The following is a 25,377-nucleotide window of genomic DNA, read 5'->3' on the forward strand; positions in this document are numbered from 1 at the left end:
CTGACGTAGAAATTTGATCATAGAATTGAACAGACTCATGAGAATCAAGTTGGAATTATTAAAATCTTAAACATAATATGCGTCGTTGTTACTTACGTGGCAGTTGGAATAAACCAATGCCTCTCATCGTGGATCGGTATTACACATGTTGTATGTAGACAAGAGTCACAGGACTGGTAACGTCTCAACATTGTAATTTTCATTTTCTTATTTGGCAGCTCTTAGCCGGCTTACATAGTCCAAGTCGTCGAAGAATGTTCTTACGCGTAAGAGTATACACGTAATTTGTTGGATCAAATAAGATGTATATATTATTATCACATTCTTTACTGTTTTCTCCATTATTTTTTCTAAATATGTGTCACGCAGTTAAATTTATGCTAGTCATAGGTCGCGGAATAGTACGTATACTTTTCTTTTAATTGCTTGTTTTTTCCTTCTTCTGCCTCATTCCACAACTAATTTTTTTAAATATATGTATATATAATTAAGTTTAGAAAAATGAAATGAGGAAAGGTTTGGCTTAATGCTTTAAGGTTCTAGATGTTCTATATGGTAGTAAAACCGAATCATGGAGGTTTGATATACTTTGACATCTCCAGTAGTTCATGGTAGTTGATGCGTTGACAAAAATTCCCAGTTCTCCAAAACCTTGGCATGGCTTTGCAATATATATATATATATATATATCATGCTATATTTCTAATTTAACATGGATGAACACTTATTTTGAAATTATGAGTTCTCTTTACTCAACAAAATTATGAGTTTTCTAGTTGTGGGAATAATAATTGAATCATTGAAATTTATTCAATTTCATAATTAAGATACTTACTCCATTCAAAAGTTGAATGGAGTAGGTTGCTTGATTCTTATTTGATGACTAATCTGGATCACTAACTTGTTTTGTCTGCTTTCCTCATTTCAGCGGACTACATATAGCGAAGCATGTCGATGGGGAAACAAGCACACGTGTGTGTGTTGCAACACGACACTCTCGCGTGGGAACAGATCCTTCCATTCAGCTTTTGAATTGAGAACAGGCTCCAGTCAACATTATTGCCATAGTTCCTTTCATCGCGTGGTTAATATTTTGCTACATGTATTGCGTATCTTGCTTCGAGAAAAGCAAAATAAAATGTCTTAGGGGGGAAAAATGCTCAATTAAAGCTGGGTTTTGAAAAGGGCTCCAAGAAGTAGTATAGTGCAGATTTGTAATTAAAAAAGCTTCATTTAAAAAAAAAATGAACATATTCTCTCCAATGCTATTTATAAGTAATTTCTACTAATTTTATCAATACTAATATAAAAAAATACAAGAAATAGAGAAATTTTAAATATAATTCTTAAGTAAAAAACAAAAGGTAAATAAATTATATAATATTACTTTTTAATGATAGTTTGGGTATTTCAATTTGAACCAAAACAATATTATTTTACTAATGACTTATAAAGTGGACTATATCATGCTTTTAAAAGGCATCTAATATACATAATTAGAGAGAGTACAACACAGAGTAACCAATTACTCCTTTAGTAGAATTTGTCCAATTGTACTAATTAAGGAAGGGAGTTAAGAGGAAATTAAATCATTAAATCACTTAAAAGGTTACAACGTAGCAATTTCTAAAATTGCCTTTATTAAATTCCAAAGAAAACGAAACTATCCACACACACATGCATATTGAAACTTTAGCTATAGGATTTATTGTCAGGCGAAAAGACTTAGAATGCGTTTGATGGTAGATGAATTTAAATTTTTAGTTTAAAATCTCTCATTCAAAATTTTATACTTAAAATCCATGCATTTGAATTTTTTTGAATAATACAAAAAATTTAAATCATGCTCCTCCATTTAAAAATATAAGACATTTTTTGAGGAGTTAGATGTTCTAAAATGTAAGATATTTTTAATATTTTGAGATGTAATCATTGCATTTTTTTTTTCAAAAGTTCTCCTATTGATAATGACTTTATATTTATTTTAAAGTATTTAATAGAAGTAAATATGAAAAGATATGATTAATTAAAAAGTAAATAATTACTTTATTGAGAGATAAAATTCAATTAAAAATGCCTTACATTTTGAACGGAGAGAGTAGTAGCTTATAATTCTCTGTCTTCACATATAAAATAACTAAATTAGAGTGGGTATTTGAATAATGATTAGGTCATAAAAAATTTATAATAATAAATTTAGTTGGATTTAGATTTGATATAAATTAATAAGTTTACATCCAACTAAATAATGTATTCAGTCAAAATCTAAATCCAAATATTTCATTATCCAAACATACCGTTATATGTCGCGAGAGTACTATTTACTAATAATCACCTCCCAAACCATGCAAGTAGTCATCCAGTAAGTTACTCTGGAAATCAGGGCTTGCACATGAACAGGCAATGGAAAAATGAAGACCTGATCTAGTGTGTGCAGTTACATTTGATTTTCTCCTCCTCCACTCCCGAGTCTATAGTTCCTCTTCCATTTGTAACGGAGCTAGTTTATCTACGCTCACTTCTTTCTAAAGATGGGATGATTTGTTTTTTTCCCTCTCCGTTATAAACAGTAAAAAAATTACTTAAATGCTTTCGTATTTAGATAAATACCTTTCTCAGCATGCAATTGGATAATTTTTTTTTGAAAAAATTAATTTTTTAATTCTTCAACTTTTAACTTACTTGTAATTCAATTTCTCAATTATAACTTACTGCGACTCAATCCCTCAACTATAACTCGCCTATAATCTCTCAACTTTTGATACACTTTTAATCCAATTCCTCAACTTTTATTAGCTCTTTTTTATATTAGTTTAGATCCCACATTAAAGAGCAAGGTGAGGGTATTTTAAAGCAAAATGTGAACATTTCTTTTATCTATTTTATTTGATAAGAAAATTTTTTTGAAAAAAAATTAAAAAATAAGGATTGAGTTAGAAGTGAGACAAAAGTTGAGGGATTAAATTATAGTGAATCATAATTGAAAGACTGAATTATAATGAGTTATAATTGAGAGACTGAATTATAGGTGAGTTAAAAGTTAAAAGGTAAAAAAATTAATTTTTTTTATTTTTTTTAATTCTTCATGGCATACAGGTGAAAAAGCCCCTGAGACATGAAACATTACACATTTCAAATTAAGAAAAACATCATCATTGCCCCCAAAACATCATCGTCCAAATCGAAATTTCATCATCCTTGTTCCACCGCTTGCAGTCCACGCAATCAGCTGTGAATGCACACAGACTCCTTGGTTCGGACCACAGCCCTGAGAATGAGTGGAAAATGAAAAATAAATATTATCCGCAATCTCACTCCAAAACCATGTTCCAAACTTCCGATATAGTATACCATCTTCCTTTGATGCCTCAACACAATATACCACGACCCTCGGGAAATGCTTCTCCCATCCGCCGCGAAACTTGCCGATCAAGCCTCGCCAAACTCTCATGGATGTCCTTTGATTTGATCCCTGCTTCAATTCATCGCCGCAAACTCTCTGCCAAAAGACGCCGGAAAAGCCTGCGTCGCTGGTTTGTCGAAGGGGAACCAACTTCTAAGTTTGATAAGATTTTGAACAGCCGCGAGGGGAATGAGATCTTCAAATTCCATGGCGCAATCATCGCATTTTTTGATGGACTGAACTTAACATGCGTCCAACAATTCGCCTAACCATACCTGTTCTTTTTAATTGTGGGCTGTGCTTCGGAGCCAACTTCTTGCTCTTTTGGACATTGTCGCCCTTTTTTTCCCCCCTTCAACCTTAACATTGGGCATTCTCACATTTAATTTTATGCCACTTGACATGAAATAGGGACCCGAGAAGAAGAAAAAAATTAAACATGATCTGCAAAATGCACTCTTAATGATATGTTCCATCTGTTTTATTACGTACTCCCCGTTTAATGCCTCTAAATTATTTATTATAATACGTACTTAAGTGGCTAGTAAATTATTTCAAGAGTAAAGCAGGAAAGATATTATTTAATATTGCTTTGGAATTTTGAAAAAAAAAATGTAATATGAAACAAATTTTTTACCTCAAGAAATAGATGTAATCAAACGGGGGGAAGTATATATAACATTAAAAATTATAACAGGTTACATTAATCATCATTGGCCATAAATAACATGACTTGTTATTTGAAGTATGTGGGCGGTGCCATGAGAAACCGTACCAATCATGACTAATTCACCAAGTAGTGTTTCTGGACTATCTTACTATTGATTACAGATCCAAGGCAGGACATAGAATTAGTTTGGTTAGGCCATAAGTTAGGCTCATTTTGAAATGCAGCTCAATAGATTAATTAATCAATTTTCAGGGTTTAACGGAGTCTCTTATGGACTTTCGGTTTCTTGCGTGATTATCTCTAACGCGTTCTACAATTTTCCCCCCTGGAGAGTGTATAGCGTCCTTGTTGATTCAGTGGCAATGAAAAAGCGGAAGAGATGTTTTAAATTTTGAAGGGCCAATTCAATGACGTCAAAAGCAGATGGGCAGGAAACAAAAACAATAAGAATCATTTTCATCCTTCAATTTTAATTGAAAGGCTAATGGATATCTTGAACTTAAACAATATAATCTATTATGTTCCTCAACATAATTAGTTCTTTCCCTAAGTACCTTGAAATTAACTTGTCGTGCCTTGATCATTAGTAAGCCTTGCATTATATTTTTTTTTTAATATTTTTATTATAAAGTATTAAATTAAGGATTATTTTTGCTCTTCAACTTTATTCTTGAAGAGTTAATGGGCATTCCGACCTCAAATATTTTATAATAAAAAATAAGGTTAAAGATCATTTTTTCCTTCAATTTTACTTGAAGAGTTATTGGGCACCTTAAACTCAATCATAGGTCAATCTATACTTTAACATTAAAGATTATTTTTCTCGTCATCCTGTGGAGAGCCACATGCCTACATTTACTTGTTTAATATCTTGCATGATAAAATATTTGAATTCAGGATGTCCAATGACTTTTTAAAGTAAAGTTAAGGGATAAAAATAACTTTTAATTCAATATTTTATTAAAAAATATTTAAAATTTTGAATTGAATGTGGAGCCAACTAATGGTAAACAAATAATGAATTAATGGTTGGTTGATAAAAGAGGAAATTTTTAACATTGAAGAATAAAATAGGTTCATGATTAAGTTTAAAGTGCCCGTTGTCTTTTTGGGTAAATTTGAGAGGAAAAAATGACCTTTAAACTTGAAAGATATTTTAAAAAGTGTAATGTAAGTCCCACTAACAGATGTTGACAAAATGGCTTTGTAATGAGTGAAAGAATATTCAACATTAATAGATAAAATTAATCCTTATTTAAATTTAAAATGTTTGCTTACCATTTATGTAAAATTGAGAGGCAAAATATCCTTAACGAAAAAAAGAAGAAGCAGGTAGATGTCAAGAGAAAAGGGAGGCCTTTTCCTTCCTTACTTCCAATCTTTTAATTTTTAATCAACGACTGTAATTTTAATTTTTTGAGATATATTTAAATTGTAAATATGTAATTTAGAATTATAAAAATTATTACCTTTTCTTTAACTAAAAGTCAAATGTAAAATTTATTTTTTTAATATAACTAATGGTTGACATTGATCCTCGTGACCTTAAAATTTTTCATACTCTATTTAACGAGAGTCATTTGAGGGGGGAAAATAACATGCAAGGACCCACAATTTTTTTATATATTCGACCACAACAAAATACATTAGCAAGTATTCTTACTTTTTTTTAAAAAAAATTTACTCTTAATGTAATCCTTCCTTATAAAAAAAGAAGACGCACGCTCCCACACATGCACATAACTATATCAACATTGGGTTTGAATCCAAAATCTCTTCTAAGAGAGGGCGGTACATAACCTGGTTAAAAGCAGGTAGATTTGAGATAGGCATGAGTGAAAGAAATACTTTTAACAATTTTTATGAAATTGAGTTTTGTGTTTTTTGAATTGAGTCACTACGAAACAATGTTATTTTCTATAGATTTTTAGTGTTTTCATATAAAAAAAAATTAATGGGATCATGTTATAAGTTTTAATTTTCTTAAAAAGTTACCTTAACACTCAAATCATATCTCTAATAAATGCCAACCTCTTTCTCCAATTCAATTGCATGATTTTTTTGGCCATCAATCAAATGACTTTAAGTTAGAAAGAGTTAACACTACTAAAGTTATTTGTAGAGATCTTACATTATTGATTTACTAAATTTTATAAATGCCCTTGTATCAAGGACTAAAGGAATTTTGTGGGGAAAAAAATTCTCACAAATGTTCTTAGAAAGATCATGCAGTGAGCTTATTTGTAGAAATCATCCACTAACTTTAAGCTTGGAGGGAGTTAAAATTATTTAGACAATTCATTTTCAATTATAACTACTGAGATATATAAGCCGACATGTTAATATTTTCCTAAATTTTATTAAGACTTTTTATAAGGGTTCTTATGAAACATGCCAAAGGGATTATTATAAACTAAAATATTAAGGTGCATTTTTGCCTTTAACTTAGACTAGTTATTATAGTAATGTTACTTTTAAACTAAATAAAATAGAGTAATATTGCCCCTTATTGTTTAAAAATCACAAACGCCTATTGATAGAAATGGGGCCTTCTTTTATAGCTTATGTGGCAGTGAGTGAATATTTTATGCGAGCCTTAACCTTGTGCTTCTCGCAGCCATGATTGGTTCCAGCATTTTCTCTCTCTACCACTATCCTCCTTCACGAGTGCATAAGCTATACTCCATTCTTACTCTATCCTTTTGATTCTAACCTTACCTAGGCTCTCATCCTCCATGGCTACCACCCACTTCCTCTCCGAATATGCTTCTTGTAAACCCCACAAAAACTAGCTTCTTCTTCCCTTAACTTCGCATGACCTGTTTTCTTCTTCGCTTCCCAGTTCTAATGTTATATAGGACAAGTACTCCTGTAAGAGCTTCAATTACTTCAATCGACTAAATATGAATCTGGATTTCGATGCATCTTGTGAAATCACCAAATTTATGAGCTACAAGTCTAAACTTGACCTCCCAATATCTTTGTTATTATAGATTGTAAGAGCTGCCAAGTTTGTGATTCAATTAAGACTTGACATTGGAGGAGGAACATGAACTTTCATTGCAAGGATAAAGATGCATAATGTGATGGCAACCATGAAGGTAGCTACATCATTGCGCTGAGGGGGTTGGTGCCATTGTAGCAGCAGCTACAAGTGTTCAATGGGGGTGGTGGATGCTGTTCGGTATGGGTGTGCTATGAACCTATAGCCTCTGGTGACAACAATGGGGTTTTAGCTATATGACATGGACAAAGTATTGAGGAGTAGGCGATGCTTGTGGGTGGATTAGTTTTTCAGCAAAGGGGTGGATGATTAGATCTTGAAAAGTGCATGGACCTCTAATCGAAAAATAAAGAGCAGCATTAGACATGGCATCGCAAATGTTCAACTTGACAAATTTGCTCCCATTTTGGATAGATGAGGAAGAAGAGAGCAACATTCCATCATGCTTGGAGATACTGATGATAGAGTTTTTCAGCAAAGGGGTAGATGAGTAGATCTTGAAAAGTGCATGGACCTCTGATCGAAAAATAAAGAGCAGCATTAGACATGGCATCGCAAATGTTCAACTTGACAAATTTGTTCCCATTTTGGATAGATTAGGAAGAAGAGAGCAACATTCCATCATGCTCGAAGATGCTGATGATAGAGTTTGAATCATAAAATTGCCACTTAAGTATACATGTTTTGGAATTACCATATAAAAAATTCACTCACTACCAAATAAGCCATAAAAGTAGGTCTTATTGGATTCAGCTAATTGATGTTTGTGATTTTTAAATAACGGGGGCAACGTTGCTCTATTTTATTTAGTTAAAGGGGACATTACTACAACTTATAATAATGTAAGCTCCCCTTCAAATAATTTTAGGATAAAAATGTACCTTCATCCTAAACTAAACTAATAAATAATGTGCCTTTCAATAAATCTTATAGAAATTATATAACTAGATTACTTCTTTCAAATTTAAATGTTTGCAAATGCACAAGAATTCGAGCTCTTGATGGTTCACTCGGGTTCAGATTTCAATCCATGAATGTGATTTTCCTTTTGCTTTTTTTTTTGAAAAATAGGGTTATTATTGCCTTTATTAACACATACCATCTAAAATCTTGACCCCATGAATATGCTGGGATGTCTTTTTGGTATATGGCTAGTATTCAAACTCAAGAAACGAGGATAAGTTGATTCAACCCCTAACTAATCAAACTAATGTGTGTTTGGATTACTTTTTAATTGAGGTTTTGAAGACTTTAACCTCGGTTAGGATAAAAAAACTCATTAGAATGTGTTTGGATAAAAAAAAAATTAAATGAGTGTTGACTGTAGAGTAAGCGTTTTTAACGAAGCCAAATAAGGGAGCTTTTTTTACGCTTGCTGTGAACGTTGGTGGGTATTTATTGTCAGATTCCTCTCTCCTATCCTCATTCTCTCACCTCACCTATGCCTTCTTCACTTTAATAAGCACTAGCCATTACCTTCAGTATTGTTGCTGTTAATTGTATCTGCGCTTGCCATAATTGTTGTCTATGGAGGTCGAGGATCATTATGTTTGCTCTATATTTATTGCTTTCCTTCATTCCTTAAGGCAGAGAGGGAGACAACAAATGAACTAATGGTGGGAGAAGGAGATGATGTTGGTGGTGGCGAGAGGGAGAGGAAGATGGAGGAAAGGAGTGTAGAAGGGAGATGATATGGAAAGGGTTTATGGAGACTCTTGCAAGATAAGGAAAAAAAACAAGGAGCTTAAAGGAAAATAGAAGGAGGAGGAGGAAGAAGGTGCTCATAATGTATGTTTTTAAGAGAGAGAGAGAGAGAGTTTGTGGAGGAGGAGGAGGAAGAAGGTGCTCATAATGCATGTTTTTAAAAGAAAGAGAGAGAGAGAGAGAGTGTGTGTGTGTGTGTGTGTGTGTGTGTGTCGCGCTCTAAACTCTGAGGAAGAAGAAGACAATTGTGTGTTTCTAATTATAATTTATGAATTAAGACACAGCAATGGAAGAAACTCTGAGGAAGAAGAAGACAATTGTGTGTTTCTAATTATAATTTATGAATTAAGACACAGCAATGGAAGAAAAGTATTGAAATCTTGTTTCATGATTTAATTAAAATACACTCCATTTAATATAATTTTATTTGTGAAACATTAAATAGGGGGATAAAATATAATAAAGTTATAATGAAATAAGGTTTGCAAATTGAGACCAAATTGTAAACAATATGAATTGAATATTTTGTAATTTATGAATTTATTTTAGCTTTTTTGAATATTTTGAATTTTATTATTTAATTCTACCTTTTTAAAAATTAAAATTTTTGACTTATTAGCATATTGAATATTTGTAATGTACTTTTTTTTAAAATTGTAACTTGAAGTTTCATATTTTTTCCCTAAAAATATCAAATTAGTTAAAAAAATATTTCCTTCGTTAAAAAATATAAGACATTTTTAACTGAATCTCATCCCTCAATAAAGTGATTATCTACTTTTAAACTAACCTTATCTTTTTATATTTACCCCTATTAAACACCTTACAATAAATATAAAGTCATTATCTATAGGGGCATTTTTGTAAAAAAGGCAATGATTATATTTTGAAAGACTAAAAATGTTTTATATTTTTTAATATTCAATTCTTCAAAAACATTTTTTAATGGAGGGAGTATATATCAAAACTCATGTTTATTTTTATCATTATACATCTTAACTGATTTTTGAATTAAATCATTCAACTAACTTTTAAAAAAAGATATATAAATATAAATCACATTATAGTTACAAGAAAATTAGTTTAATGACCTCAAAAAATACAACTCCCATAAATTATGGATGAGATTTTTAAATATTTTAAAATATGACCCATTCATAAAATCAATTAGATGTGTTTTTCTTTTTTATCATCAAAATAAATTTATTATTAAAACAAATTATATTTGATTTAACTAATCTTTAGCTGATTGAATTTGTCATTTTTATCATAAAAAATCATATTGTGTGTGCTCTCTATCTGATTTATCATTTCTGAATATTTTTTTATCATATTTTTGGATCTGATTTTTCTTGATCATCGTATTCATCTCTTATATAGTGCTTTTTTTCACCAAAATTTTTTATCTAATTTTTCTAGATTACCCTCTTCATCATAGAGCTTTTCCTCTCCCTCCCCCCCTCTCTCTGTTTTTCTCAGATATTATGAAGAGGACATTAGACATTAAAAAGGAAATTCCATTATTGATATGTGATACTATATCATTGATATACGGCTATATATCAATGATAAATAAACTGGTGAGTTAAAATCACTGATATGGCTTATATATTATGATATATATAATTTTATATCATTAATATATTATCGTAGATCAACATAACCAGACAATCAGATATAAACTTGTTTATAATTGATATGCAGTCGTATATCAATGATATAGTATTGCAGATCAGTAACACGAAAAACATATAATCATTTTCTCAAAATAGATCAAACAAAATCTTAAGAAACCCTCGCTTGAACTCTGACTTTTGTAACAGAGTCTGATCAAACTTCCTCACCTTGAATCTGCAACTTTAGCATGACTTTGTGTAAAAGCTATAGTTTCAAACTTCCCCACCTTGCATTGGTGATTTTTCAACCTGAATCTATAGCTTCCAATTTGCCTTGCCTTGCGTTCTTATAGTTTCCTAGCTGAATCTTGAACTTCATTTATCCATCAGTGTGAGCTGTTTCATTGTCTATTGTCAATTTTTTCATCGTTGTGATCGAGAGTGCAGTGTTGTCTCCACATCTTCGGGGGGGTGAAAGTGAAACCAATGTGAAAAGGAGAATCAGGGTATTGTGGTGTTAAAGGATAGTCTTGTCTTTTGTATCAAAGGTAAATTAAAAAACGATCATTATCTTAATTTAAAAAAAGGTGAGTTATTAGTTTTATTTAACTATATAATGTTGGCTAAATTTACTAAAACCCCTATAGTTACAGACTTTTTCTTAACCTTAATTGATTTCCAACCTTAGTTGTAAATTTTTTAATCCAAACACACACTTAATTTCTATTGTCAATTAGGGTCTGGTTGGTAACTTTAAAAAGTACATTCAAATCATATTTAAAATGTGCTTTTGTAAAATTTAACAAATAATTGGATATTTACAAAAAATTTATCACATGTAAATTAAAAATCAAATGCACTGCGGTCTCGTGTCACACTTACGCGAGAAGAAGAATAGATTAAAAAGAGGACGTCGAATTTTCAAAAGTTTCGCTTGTTCTGGCAACAAAAATATAGTAATTTTTACTTTACAGAGCGCGAAAGGATATAAGGAGAAGGAATCATTAACCGGGAAAGGAATAATTCGGAGGCATAACGGGGCTCCAGGAGCGTAATCGGATCCAAGGTGGATCTCTTGTCTCGCCGGAGACGACTGACGAGCCGATTGCCTTTACCAACATTTGCCCCGCTGGCCAACACCATTCCCCATTCACACGTATCAATTGAGTCACAAGGACGTGTGGCGCGCAGGCTCAGCCCAGAGGGGCGGCTGCGTTAATTTGCCTGAGATCATTGCGATCTATCCCTCTGATCGGCTTCGCGGGCCTCCTTTTTAGACTCTGTCTCTTGCCGATTGCTGCTTTCTGGGAGAGACGGGGAGGGATTGAGAGATGTGGGTCTTTTACATGATCTCCCTGCCTCTGACAGTGGGCATGGTGCTATTCACGCTGAGGTACTTCGCTGGTCCAGACGTCCCTCGTTACGTGCTTTTCACTGTTGGATATACCTGGTTCTGTTCACTTTCCATCATCATCCTCGTCCCCGCCGACATTTGGGCGGTACGATTTCATTTCTGCATCCCCATTTCTCGTCCATCTCTTATTTTCATCATGCAATTTATTGCTTGAAACAATATATCTGATTTCATTGTTTATTTAATTCCGTAGTCATTTTCAATTAACTCTTATCCACGGCTCATTTTCCTTCTCGAACTTGCTTATTTGGATTGAGTGGTGCTGATATATATCACCAAGTTCGGTGTTTTTAATATAATTTTATTTTTTTAAGTGAATCGTTTGCTGCTCATAGCCGGACGAGTTAAGTTGCCGAATGAAATTGGCCATGATGCAATTGTTGTGGTAGGATGTCAGATGGGTTATTGATGTTGATATGTATTGAAAAATTATGATGCAGACTTGATTGAACGGAAAACAGTTTCATGAAGAGTTCAATGGTTAATTGAAAAATCATGTGCTTTGATTTCATTGATATAACGATGCTTCTTTGGTACATACAGACGTTATCTTCTCATCACGAGAATGGAGGCATTTCCTTCTTCTGGAGCTGGTCATACTGGAGTACATTTTTACTTACTTGGTATGTTTTATCAAATGTTTTTATCAAATTTCTCCTCAACTTTTTCTATATCGTATGCACTTCAATGAGTTGTCCTGGTGAGAATGGCTAATTTCCTGCACACCGTGTTAATTAATGGTTAAGTCTGCAAAGGTTATAAGAACTCTTTAATAACGTGGCAGTTGATTTTTCCTCTCATGTATCTTTCAAGCAATCGAATAAAGCTGAAGTAACTATTTAATGTGAACGTCTTTAATCTTCATTGACACGTATTTTAAGTAAACAGAGATTATTCTCGTTTGGCTGACACTATCTTATGGCTCCTCTAATATTTATAATCTGTAACACATAATGCATGGCTTCTTGTCATATTTTTCTATGTGGAAGGAGTTTGAACGTTGTGAGAAGTAGTACTGTATAACCCATCATAATAAAGTCATGTGTATTGGCAAAATTCTTGTAACTCTGTACGTTGGCTTTGCTAACTAACTTGCATGATACTTCTTGTCTTTCCACATCTTCACCTGCATACTTTTCATGATTGTTGCATGGAAATCCTTTTAAATCGTATTTTCAGATCATAAATGCAAATTCCCTCATATATTTAAGTTGTCATCCTAAGCAGGGCCGTGGTGCCCCTTATCCAGGGTTTTGAAGATGCTGGGGACTTCACTGTTTCAGAGAGATTGAAGTCTAGTGTACATGTTAACTTGGTGTTCTACGCAATTGTGGGATCCATTGGCCTTTTTGGACTTGTCCTTCTAATAATGATGCATAAGACTTGGTTTGCCCTCAATCTCCTAACCTCACTGATTTTGACCTAATCAGAGTTTACCTAGTATGATTTTATCTCTAAGATAATGCTTCATGTAGTTTTCTTATAATTTTAACGTTCTTGCTTACTTTTGAAGAGCACTATGGCTTCCTTGAATATGTAGGGATCTGATGTATGATAAAGCTAGGAAAGAGAGGGAAGGGAGAGAATCAGAGTTTTTTTTTTTTTTTTTTGCGTGAGAGAAAGGGAAACTTATTCCATTAATCCATACCGCAATGATTAATATGACCCTTAGTCTCTTACACCTTACATGGTTGTTGGCTTACCAACATAAACTGCCTATTAACCCCTTCACTAACAAACCAACTATCTTCCTCTTATGACAATTATATAACTTAAGATGATAATAAATATAAAAAATATAATTAATATTTAAAAGGCGCAAGAGAAAGGAGTAATGGAAGAGAATGGAGCTTAAGAGAGAAGAGTCAATGGAGGAGATGACTGTTTATCAGGAAAGACCAGAAGAGACATTGTGGGAATCTTAAATGACTGCATTAGAAATTGAGCCTGAGATGATTTTTAAGACTTTTCAGAAGTATAATATTTCTACCGACCTGAATTAGATGTCCTTTGTAGCAATTAGATCCCAAAATGTTAATGCATTTCATTTATCATTGGTATGGGTTTTCATGGAAATACAAGTCTGACACTTTAGAAAAAATGCTGGGTTTACAGTAAAGTAGATTGATCATAGAGTGAAGTAACAAAGATCTATGTTGTAAAGCTTTAAGCATGTCCCAAGGCTCAGGTTAATAACAGTACAAATAAGTCATTAGTTTTCAATGTGTGGAATGAAAAAGTTTGTATAGAATTTAAAACAATGGATGCATAATTACCTTTGCTCTGCCTAATTATTTGTCTATTTCTAGACATGATTATGCTTGCTAGTGTCTGCTATTCAGTTTCAACTGAAGCCTCGTCTTTTTTTTTTTCTTAAAATGATAATTTCTATTTACTGGACTCTTTGATGAACAGGAGTGGAAGTCTTTTAGGGTTTGCCATGGCTTGCTCAAATACTTTTGGACTTGTCACTGGTGCCTTCCTCCTTGGATTTGGTTTAAGTGAAATTCCTAAAAGCATTTGGAGAAATGCTGAGTGGACTAAGCGCCAAAAATATCTTTCCCACAAAATTGCCAAATTGGCTGTCAAACTTGATGATGCTCACCAAGAACTTTCAAATGCTATTGTTGTAAGTTGTTCTTTCAAGTAGTCTGTGAAGTGTAAAATTTGTATTCTTGTCTTTCTGTTTTCCCAGTATATACAATCTAAAAATTTGTGTCTCTCTTACTTGCATGCAAAGCAGGATTTAAATTTTGTTTCTGGAACTTTTGTCTTATGAAACATATGATAGCATCCATCCTCATAAGTTGTCTTCCTCAAATTCAGTGGTTGACGTTAAGAATTTAAGATAGTATGAATATAGTTGAGTTAATTTCTCAATTACTCCTGCTCCATCTTGTCTCTCACCAAAGCTATCAATAAATCATATCTGATTAGGCTTGACAAATCCCTGAGGATTGATTCAATTTCTAGCTGGTTAACTGCATGAATTGATTCAATTTTTAGATGCCTATCATTTTAAGGAAAGTGCTACTCTGCAGTAGTGTTTTAGGAGTTTTGACATTTTTGTACTGTTTAAAGCTACCCTCTGTGATTTAATGTCTCTTGGCTCCTAACAAATAGGCAATTTTGGATTTAATTTGTTTCCTCTTCATGGAGGATCCTGTGTTGTGCATGTTGTCTTGTGTTGTTTGTGTGTTGGGGAGAGGATGCTAAACATGATGTATCCATAAAGTTTAATTAAATCTTAAAATAACAATAAAATCTTCAAGTTACCATTCTTTAGTGTGGCCAAAATAAAAAAATTCTGGGTGTCTAATGATGGTTTTTTCTTCAGGTTGCTCAAGCAACATCTAACCAGATGTCTAAGCGTGATCCTTTGAGACCATATATGGATGTCATTGACAATATGTTAAATCAGCTGGTAATGAGCTCAAATTTTTCATTTCACATTTTGGTTATAGAACATGGGTTGCCTTCTGTGTAATATCTTACATTGGTATAACCTTCAATCATACAGTTTAGGGATGATCCATCATTCAAACCACAAGGTGGACGATTAGGGGAGAATGATATGGATTATGATACTGATGAGAAGTCAATGGCAGCACTAAGGCGTCATCTTCGGGGAGCCCGTGAGGAATACTACAGGTATAAAAGGTAAGCCAATGATGGTCTTGTAGATGGCTTTTCTGCTTGAAATGGTGATTCTTTTACAGCTGTTGTAAACGGTAACTTCAATGTTTGCATTCTTCTCACTTGGATTTAGCCCTAATATAGGGATATTTTTAACCTTTTTTGGGTGGTTTGTTCCTGATGTTAGTAATAAACAACTTGCTCTTTCTCTTTATGGAACATCTCCAACGTATGCTTAATTGGTTATTTTACTTTTAAAGATGATCTTTTATTTGGACTAAATTACTAATGAATGTTCTTATTTTTTGCTCTAATTAACAAAAATAAACTATATTGAAGGATCTTGTAAAAACTGTCCTTCTAATGCAGCTTAATGAAGGAATAGATTTCTTCCTGCCTCTTACTGAATGAGCACTGAAGATATTAAGTTACAAAAAGAAACTATTTTGAGTAGTCTAATGTCTGAGCACTCATATAATCCATTAGTGCCATGAATATAATAAAAACTCAAATCAACTTCTTTTCATTGATGTTTTCCCCCAGTGTAAGAGTCTGGTGATTAGGTTTATATGGAAGCTCGGTTATTTTGCTGTAGTGTTTTGTCAAACAAAAGCACACAATATTTGATCTATTGTTCCTTTTGCAGCGAGTATATGGCTTGCGTGCTGGAAGCCCTTAAACTAGAAGATACAATTAAGAACTATGAACGTCGGAATTCTATAGGATGGTACACTTAAAATTCACCTTTTGTCCATTTTAATACCTTTATTACTATGTACTTTGGTTTGTTCCATCTACCTTGAACCATGTTATACGTTGTCTTTTCAGGAAATACGTTTCAAGCCTTAGACCTGCTCGAATTGGCAAGTGGGGGTCACTTCTTGACACTTTAGGTAGCTATCATTATTGTTAACTCATTTGTTTCTAACTTTTCCGATCATCTTTTTATTGCATACGGAATAGTTTTTGTTGTTCCTGACTTGTAAAGCTAGTTTTATGACTTAGCTTTACATATCTGTTTTACCCTTTCTGTATGTTAAGATATCATTGCAAAATAGTCCACCGTATCTTATTTGCTGCTCAGGTGCTTCCTTTGTAAATAATGTCTGTATCAATCGTATGTATTTTTTTTTTTTGGTTTCTTTTTGCATAATATACGTGTATAACCAATGAAATTGACCCTGACCGAAAAAAAAAAAAAAACCAATGAAATTGACCTCAGCTTGTGCTGGGTCATGTCAGTTCCAGATTTTAACTTAGTTTTATTTCCTGCGTTCAATATTGTATTATTTTATCGTGCAGGCTATCTCCACATTTCCTTCCTTTTAAATGTACTGAATACTTACAAGCATATGGCTTATGGTTCTTTAAAGATTATGAATTTATGATTCTTTGCAGAATTTTTCTGGCGGTGCATTCTAAGGGAGCAGGTTGAGAAAGGCTTGGCTGTTATTCTTGGCATCATTTCTGTCGCAATTCTCTTAGCAGAGGCTACTCTGCTACCTAGTGTTGACCTATCACTTTTCTCAATTCTTATTAAATCTGTCGGAATGCAGGAGGTTCTTGTGCAGGTAGAATATGTTTCTAAGAGGTCGATTGTTTTTATTACATGGTAACATTGAGATGCTGCATATATTTTTGCAGTCTTCCCTGAAGATTTCATTTTTAGAATCTTGAAAAGAATTGGAGAATTTGAGGAAAATTTTAATTTTTCTCAAAAGCTCTAGACAACCTCACACATATTAAGAAAAGAAGTTGGTTACTTCTTTAAATTTATTAAATGTGGTTTGTCCTGTCTCTCTAGCAAACCATACATACCTACGTCCAAGTTTTAAAGGCTGTAATTACTGCCTGTAAAATTCTAAGTTGCTAAGATATTGATGAAATAAATGATAATTAATTTAATATAAATATATTTAGTAAAAAGGAAGACAAATTTCACTTTGAATCTCATCTCAACATTGTGATGTCTGTCCTTCTAGAATCGACGGACAAAGCTACAACGACATACTTGTGGCTCCCATTTCACCATTATGAAGTGACTGTTCACATTATCAGTGGGGTGGTAGTATTACTGCCCCACTCCCCACCTCCTTTTCTTTTCTTTTCTTTTTTAGCAGGGATTTTTTTTGTTTTCTTCTGTGCGCGCATGCCTTTTGGGATAGTGCATGTGGTCTCATATATTCAATTTCTTGTCCAGGTGTTTGCTTTTATTCCTCTCATGTACATGTGCGTCTGCACATACTATTCCTTGTTCAAAATTGGAATGTTAATGTTTTACTCATTGACACCAAGACAGTCTAGCGCAGTTAACTTGCTTATGATATGCTCGTAAGTGGCTTTTTTTCCCCCGCTTCTTGAATCACTAATGGCTATCTTGTGAAAAGCATTTATATCCTGTACTTGTTTGTTCACAGGATGGTTGCTCGATATGCTCCCCCTATCTCATACAACTTTCTTAATCTTATTCGTCTTGGTTCTCACGAAACTATATTTGAAAAGGTAATTGTTCATTTATCTCATGGAGATTCTTGAATAGATGTGGCCATATGTTAACTTCATGCACTGGACTGATGGAAACATTAGTTGGTTGAATCCAATATTGGCAAGGACTCCATTGTCTTTTTCCATGATATATTTATGTCATAAAAAAAAAACTTGCTGTAATTCTATTCATGTTGAATCCAATATTGGCAAGGACTCCATTATCTTTTCCCATGATATATTTATAAAAAAAAAAAAAAACTTACCGTTATTCTAGAAATTGACATTTCAAGTCATGGTTGAGTGCAATACATATCTTAAGGAATGATAAAAATGCAGGCAACTATTTCTTCATCATACCATAATTGAAAAGCCTGGAGCTTTTCTTTCTTCTTTCCTTAATTATATTTACTTTATTGTCCTAGATCAAAAAAAATCTTTTAAGCATCTTATGACTTTGTTGTCTTGTATATAAAATCCTTTTACTTAATTATTTTATGAAGTATCTTTTCATTAATTATTTCAGCGAGCTTGACTAAGCTGTAAGTAAGTATGCAACAGGATATTTTTGTTCAGTTTCTTTTATGAATCTTTTTTTTTATTTTTAATTTCGGTGCATTATGTTACTTTGATTGCAGCGAATGGGGAACATTGATAAAGCTGTCCCATTCTTTGGGAACAAGTTTAACAAGATATATCCACTTATTATGGTTATATACACCCTTTTGGTTGCGAGCAACTTCTTTGACCGGGTTTTTGATTTTCTTGGGAGCTGGAAGAGATATATCTTCAAAACTGAAGCTGAAGATTTGGACGGTTTTGATCCATCGGGATTAATTATCTTACAAAAAGGTATACAAGTCAGTATTTCATTGTCATTAATTATTAATATTACTATAATAAATTTATTTTTTATCAAAAAATCAAATAAAATAAATTTAGTTTCACTGCGTCACGCCCAATGTAGTTGTCTCCTTGTTCTTCAATGTGTGCTTGCACATTTATATGTAATCTTTTGATAATTGTGCTTGATTATAAATTCTATTATTTGTAGAACGGTCTTGGCTTGAACAAGGGCACAGAGTAGGCGAGCAAGTTGTCCCGTTGGCGAGGAATTTCAACAACATAGATATTGAATCTGGTGACAATTTCATGGTATGTGGATACACCTCCGAAAACAAAAAGTAAAATCTCATATTTTTCTTCTTTCCTTCAACATTAATAACTAAAGGAGCATCATTTCAGTGAATGTCGTGAGCTCAAAATCTGGCATGGGTGCAACTACTGCAATTTTTTTCCCTGTGGTTTATACAGTCTACTCATGTTATAACCTGATTGTTCAGGGGAGGAACGGGTCTGAAATGAAGGCAAAGTCCAATGTAACTAATGAGGAAATGAATGGAAGTCTTTCTAAAACGTTGAAGGAAGATACAAGGAGATCGAGTAGGGAAGCTATCAGCAACAAGTATACAGCTATGAGAGAGCAGAGTGGGCAAGCATCTAAAACTAAGCCAGAAGAGAAAATCATAACCTCTGCTAAGGTTTCCTTACTTGACGGAGGCAATGCTAAATCTAATAATACAACTAGACTGCCGCCATTGGGTTTGGCTTCAACATGGCAAACAATGAAAACTGGATTTCAAACTTTCAAGGCTAACATAGGAACCAAGAAATTTATGCCCTTACGGCAAACAGAGGAAAATAAAATGTCTCGTGTTTCCTCATCGGAGTCCCTTGATGAGATTTTTCAAAGGCTAAAACGGCCTTCTCTGGACCACGAATTATACCATGACGAGGATTATGAGATGGAGTCCAATATTTCTGGCCCTTCTAGACGATGACATTCATCTTCTAGGCATGAATTGGGAAGTATTTTTACATCTTAGAATTGAGAATGCAAGTCCATGGAATCATGTACAGAGGTTTTTTGGTAGTTGATTCCCCAACAAAATACAACTGGTGTACGTTACAAGCCAATGAGATACAAATGGTAGACGTCACATAAGGTAACATACCTAAATTTTAGCTGCAGCTGTTCTGCTTGCTGTGGATTCATGAATTGATTTGGCCGATGATGTGTTCAGCAGCGACATTTATGTCTTGCTCATGACATTACCACTTGTTTTGTAACATTTAAACCTGGTGTAGTTGTAGATAATGAAATTCTTGAATGGGTCATTCTTCACTGAAAGCTGCCCTAGCTTGTTAATATTTTCTAAATCGTTCTATTCGTCGATTTTTGGTTGTGACTCTTTTAGAATGGGAACGGAGTTAGCTAGAGTCCTGACTCCTGACAGTTCGTAGAGTTGTACAATCCAATTATTCAATACTGTTTCTGACCCGTTTTCTTAGACGAATAGTGTTTACAACATTTTCATGTATCTCAAGGTGATATTGCATTCTTAAATTTGTCAAAAAAGCATAAGATTCCAATTTCACTCCTTAGTCCTTTCTACAATTTTTAGAAGACTCATTAATGAGATTGAGGATAAAAAAATATCCAATTGTTAGAATATATTAATAACCTTTTATATTGCGACAAGCCCTTACAAGTTAATTAATTTGAAGTATGGTAACTGTAAGCGGTAGGCGCCATGGCCTAGAAGGAAGCAAGCTGCACCTGCAAATTGACTATTTACTAACATTTTCTTTTCAATGAAGCAAAAATTGTTCTAAAAGCCTCCAGCGAAAGCTGGTAATTCTTAGCTATACATCATCTTCAAATCTTTTGTATCATTGAGTGATCTCCATTTCTGATTTTGTCTCAAAAACTTCAAACACCTAATGTTCCTACGTCTATGATTCTGGGTTCATTCATAACCTTAAGGCCAACAAATAACGATCACTAGCCCCGTCCCTCCCGTGTGGTCGTGGAGTGCTTCGAGACATTCTTGGTACCCTTTCTCGTCAATTTAAGGAGCTTGGACCAAAATCCATATTTCTTCCCTGCATAACTAGCACCGACTTCGTCTATTGAAGCAAAGGCAATCGATCTACTCTTCTTGAGCCCATAATCGAAACCCAGCTCGGAATAAGACACCGAATTCATCACATCCGATGCATTTCGACGGTGGCGTCGACGATGATAAACTGCTTGAGACGCGTAATTTGACGAGGCGGCTTCCGCACAAGAATCAAAAGTAGGAGCTGAATTAGGAGGAGAAAGTGGTTCCCGGTTGCATTGAATTAGTTCGAGCCGCGACAGTTTTTCTCTCAAGCAAGAAGAGCAAACACCAGGCATTTGCTTGTTATCTGGGTGATCCTTGCACCCTCCTGACCGCATTTCTGATTCTCTCTCGGTCTTCTTAACTCGGATACATTGAGTTCTTTATAGCTACGACTGGGATATATATAGAGATAGATGCACGAGGGCGTCTTCTTTCCCCCGAAGTTTCTTTGCTTTTTCCTTTCTCCATAAGGCAGCGACTCCGTCCAGTCTAATCTTTGCTTCTTCCTATTTTATTTTCCGAGATGATTTCCTGACGTAATCTGTGAAGCCTCGCAAGCAACTCAAATGTCGCTTTCTTGTCTGGCTTTTTTTAAAAAAAAAAAAATTTCTTGATCACTAATGTGTTAAGAAACTTTCAGATTATGTTATTCGAAAAGGGTTATGTTTTAAATACTAACCTATTATAAATTCAAACCAATATTAAAAAATTAGAAGGAAAACTTGCATTCAGATCTTACACACAAAAATTTTATTATTATAAGATTCACTAATAATTAAATTAAAGAGATTGATAACACAATCCGTTATCAATTTTCTTAATTCAATTATCACTAAATTTTATAATAATTAATTTTTTTATATAAATTTTTAATATAATTCTCTCAAATTAAAATTGCAGCTGCAAACACCAGTTTTCTTATTTTTGATAAACAAGCAATCCCACGCAATTAAAATATATTGTATTCAAAATATAAATGTAACGAGAAGAGGGCTTGAAATAAATAATACAGTACGTCTCACAACACAGGGCACACTGGCTTTATGCATTTGATTTTTTGCATTTGTCATTGACTTTGAACGCCATAAATTAAAATTAATTTTCTTTTAAAGAGCAAGACTTTTGTTTTACTTTAGAGTATACATTTAATTTTTTAATTTTACATAATATTTTATTTTAATTTTTTAATTTTATAAAATATATTTTTAATTCTTTAATCTTGATACTGTTAGTTTTATTTCAATACATTTTTTACATTAAATTTTTAAATATTGACATATTAAGTTTTATTTTTTAAAAATAATAATGACTGATACAAAATAATCATTTGAAATTAACGATGTTAAAGTTAAAAGATTAAAAGATATTTTATAAAATTAAAAGATCAAATTAAAACCTCACATAAAATAAGAGCACAATAAGTATATTTTAGCCTTAGTTTTATATCTAACCCAATCATGACACGTAAATTTTAATATATTAATAAAATTAATAATGATATTTTATTAAACATAAATCATCCATAAAAAAATTATATATGTTGATTTAATTAAAAATAAATATATTAAATATATAGGATTAAACACGTTAATTTTCCACGCGAACGCTGGAATCAAATCAAGAGGAGCATTGGGGTGGGACGGACCGGCACGGCAGAGAAACGCACGTGAAAAGAATATAGGAAACGACCAAACGGGGTTGGTCGGCTTACACGAAAATCAACGATACAGGTGGCGGGCGTTTAAGTATTGTTGTTCATGTATGGAAATGAAGTGGGTTCAGTTCATTCCGTTGACGATACCCTTCAATCCTTGTGTTCTTAGTATATCGTTTCCTTTGAAAAAAGCCCCATTTACGCGATCCACGTCAACTTGTGATGTGAAATGTGTGCGTACCACGCCACTCAGGGGATGGGGATTCCCCATTATATAATTCCCGATCATAATATCAACCGCAGTTTATAATTTTATTGGAGAAATTATAAAAAGCTGAAAATCAATGCACTATAAAATACTCCTATTTAGCTTATAATAAGTATGCGTCATTTGTCAATTACAAACTTTTCCCAATTTTTTTTTACTATACCCATGAGTCATGAGTCATGACTCCCACCTGATTTTTGTTTATATATTTGAGAGATAGATGTATTACAGATATACATTCTTTTGTATTAATGTGGGTGCCTTTCTCTCTTTGTTATTTTTTTTTTTTTAGTATAAAAAATATGAAAAAACCACTACTGCACCTTGATATCATTCGGGATGTAACAAGCCCTTTACCACATGCCCATGTCACAAAAGCCACTGTGAGTGGGCTAGATGGGCTGCCTATCAATCCATCGGCCCAATGAACGAAGAGAGTTAGAAACCAGCTTAGTGGGCTGCCCTACGAAATTGTAGACCGTGACGTGGATTGTGGGTTCCACGCTTCCTCAGCAAAGTTTGTACAGTTTGGCATGTCCTCTCTCCCAATCAACTATAAACGCATTTGTCAACTTAATTTCTTTATTCAGCGCCCCGGATGATACTTCTGGGTTGCCTCTGATTCCTTCACAGACAATTCTGTTGCAATGGTCACCAGCAACCCCCGTAACTCTTAAATCAAAGCGAATTTCATGCTTAGAGTTTTACTTTTGTAGTCCATGTGCATGTGCAAGCGTGTAGAAAAAAACACTCCATCTATCTCAAAATGTAAATCTTTTTTTTTTTACATGTGCAAGCGTGTAGAAAAAAACACTCCATCTATCTCAAAATGTAAATCTTTTTTTTCTGTAAAAAAAAAAAGTAGTCTCACTTGTTTGTTTTTTCAGAAATCCATAGCAATTTTTATTCATGCCTTCTCTTTTATACACTTATTTGCTGAAACAACTTTAATCTAGTGAATGCACAATTGAAAGCGGGTTTAACAATACAAGAGTAGTCAATATCCCCTCCAGTTTTAATTATAGGATGACGTTAACTAATTTTATAGTAGTTTTTAGGAAAAATTGCTAAAAAAAAAATCCACGAAAAATCTAATTGCTAAGGAGGACTTGAGAATGTCTTGAAAATAAAGTCATTCACTGTCAATAATTGATGAAGGTTAAATGACATAAATACCCTAAATGATTGGAAAAACAAAAATTGCATAAGGTCCTTCATTGTCAATAATTAAATGTTGATAAGTAGTATAAAGTCCTTCAGTATTAATATATCAAACAAAGTCTCTTGATGTTAATTTATTGAGTTTTGAAGCATGTTTGAAGCATATACATTGTTTCTTTGATATATTTGAATGGCTTTTGCATATTCAAATATCTTTTGTTACATCTTTGATAAACACATCTAGACACGTGTGATGGTTGTTTCATGATATACAATTGCTCATTAGTGAAATGCAATTTTTTTTCATATATTCAAATATTGCTATTGCATATTTGAGTATCTCTTGTTAAAATTTCTTATATACATACATTTTGGATGCATATGTCGTGTTTTTTATTTTTTCCTACTTTTAAATAAAATATAATTTTCTTTCATATATTTAAACATTATTTTTGCATATTAGATTATCTCTTATTAAAAATTTTTATGTATTTATTTGGATAAATTTGCTATGTTTCTTTTAGGGTATGTGATTGATTTTGATGGAATGCAATTTTTTTTATATATTTGAATATTGAATAAATACCAAGTAGGGATTTAAAACTTTAATAGGGGGGCAGGAAATAGTGTTTTCAGTTTTGCTGTGATTTTTTTTTTTAAATGTTCGTATTCAAACTTTTAAATCCCAACGTTTTAAAACGAAATAGAGGGTAATAAATTATTTGCAGGGCTTTGTTGATTTGACACATGAGGATAAATTAGAACGGTAGACGGAGAGGATGGCGTTCCCACCGCCCAACGGGGAAATACCAGAAGAGTCAGTCATTTGAGATTGGGATGTTATGTGGCGTCAATTTACATATCAATTCCTTGGCTGTCACCTCCACCCATCGCCAACTTCAACTCCCTTGATACGCTTCCTCAATTAAATCCCTCCTCCAGATCTACAACGTAATCGCACCTGTTCAGTGTTCACTATTCTGGACGTTCGTTTTCTTGGCCCGTGCTTGTCGAATCCGTTGCATCATCAGAATTCAGGAATCGTTTGTTGCATTATCCTGCGTGATGACTTAATTACTATGGCTTACTTACCAGGAGGCCTTTTCCACATCAAATCCGTACCTAACCACGTTCTTCTCTGCACCACCTCATCTCTCATCACGGGACTTCTCTTCTGTTGAGTGTCCCTTCGCTCTATTCTTCTATTTCAAGGTTCATGACTCCAACTACATCTCATTCTCCCGTCATTCCGTATAAATAAAATACCGTGATGATGCCTACATAAATTATACAGCCGCACAGCACCAGAAGATGTCAAAAGAATCCACCTACATAAATTATAGTTTTAATAGACTCGTCAAAATCACAACCATAGCAACAATATTAACAATATATTAGCTATTCCACAAAATGAC

The 25,377-nt window shown here is 33.3% G+C and overlaps 2 protein-coding genes across 4 annotated transcripts; one reads left to right on the top strand and one right to left on the bottom strand.

The window, feature by feature from the left end:
• Positions 1–11,406: 11,406 nt before the first annotated feature.
• Positions 11,407–20,284, top strand: LOC129320259 (uncharacterized). 3 transcript variants are annotated; one of them, XM_054965606.1, is made up of 14 exons: positions 11,407–11,896; positions 12,355–12,434; positions 13,039–13,197; positions 14,227–14,440; positions 15,149–15,235; positions 15,332–15,471; positions 16,094–16,174; positions 16,276–16,340; positions 16,846–17,018; positions 17,648–17,778; positions 17,865–17,949; positions 18,570–18,783; positions 18,986–19,086; positions 19,275–20,284. In XM_054965606.1, exons 1-14 carry the CDS (start codon positions 11,729–11,731, stop codon positions 19,770–19,772), a joined length of 2,196 nt encoding a protein of 731 aa, XP_054821581.1. In that variant the 5' UTR covers positions 11,407–11,728; the 3' UTR covers positions 19,773–20,284. The 3 variants fall into 3 exon arrangements, with proteins under 3 accessions (XP_054821581.1, XP_054821582.1, XP_054821583.1); XM_054965607.1 differs by lacking the exon at positions 13,039–13,197; XM_054965608.1 differs by lacking the exons at positions 11,407–11,896; positions 12,355–12,434 and having other exon boundaries at positions 13,113–13,251.
• Positions 20,285–20,435: 151 nt separating this feature from the next.
• Positions 20,436–21,352, bottom strand: LOC129320261 (uncharacterized). The gene has a single exon (XM_054965609.1). It carries the CDS (start codon positions 21,212–21,214, stop codon positions 20,777–20,779), a length of 438 nt encoding a protein of 145 aa, XP_054821584.1. The 5' UTR covers positions 21,215–21,352; the 3' UTR covers positions 20,436–20,776.
• Between the last annotated feature and the right edge of the window lie 4,025 nt (positions 21,353–25,377).

Source organism: Prosopis cineraria, unplaced genomic scaffold, assembly GCF_029017545.1.
Source record: "Prosopis cineraria cultivar Desert tree isolate PC_DT_omini unplaced genomic scaffold, ASM2901754v1 PC9, whole genome shotgun sequence".
NCBI lineage: Eukaryota > Viridiplantae > Streptophyta > Magnoliopsida > Fabales > Fabaceae > Prosopis > Prosopis cineraria.

Bases quoted from the DNA above. Each gene is read 5' to 3' on its own strand.
- LOC129320259 (XM_054965606.1), top strand. From the start codon at position 11,729: ATGTGGGTCTTTTACATGATCTCCCTGCCTCTGACAGTGGGCATGGTG. The intron at 15,472-16,093 runs GTAAGCCAATGA...TTCCTTTTGCAG, and splicing joins GAATACTACAGGTATAAAAG to CGAGTATATGGCTTGCGTGC. The intron at 16,341-16,845 runs GTAGCTATCATT...GATTCTTTGCAG, and splicing joins GTCACTTCTTGACACTTTAG to AATTTTTCTGGCGGTGCATT.
- LOC129320261 (XM_054965609.1), bottom strand. From the start codon at position 21,214: ATGCGGTCAGGAGGGTGCAAGGATCACCCAGATAACAAGCAAATGCCT.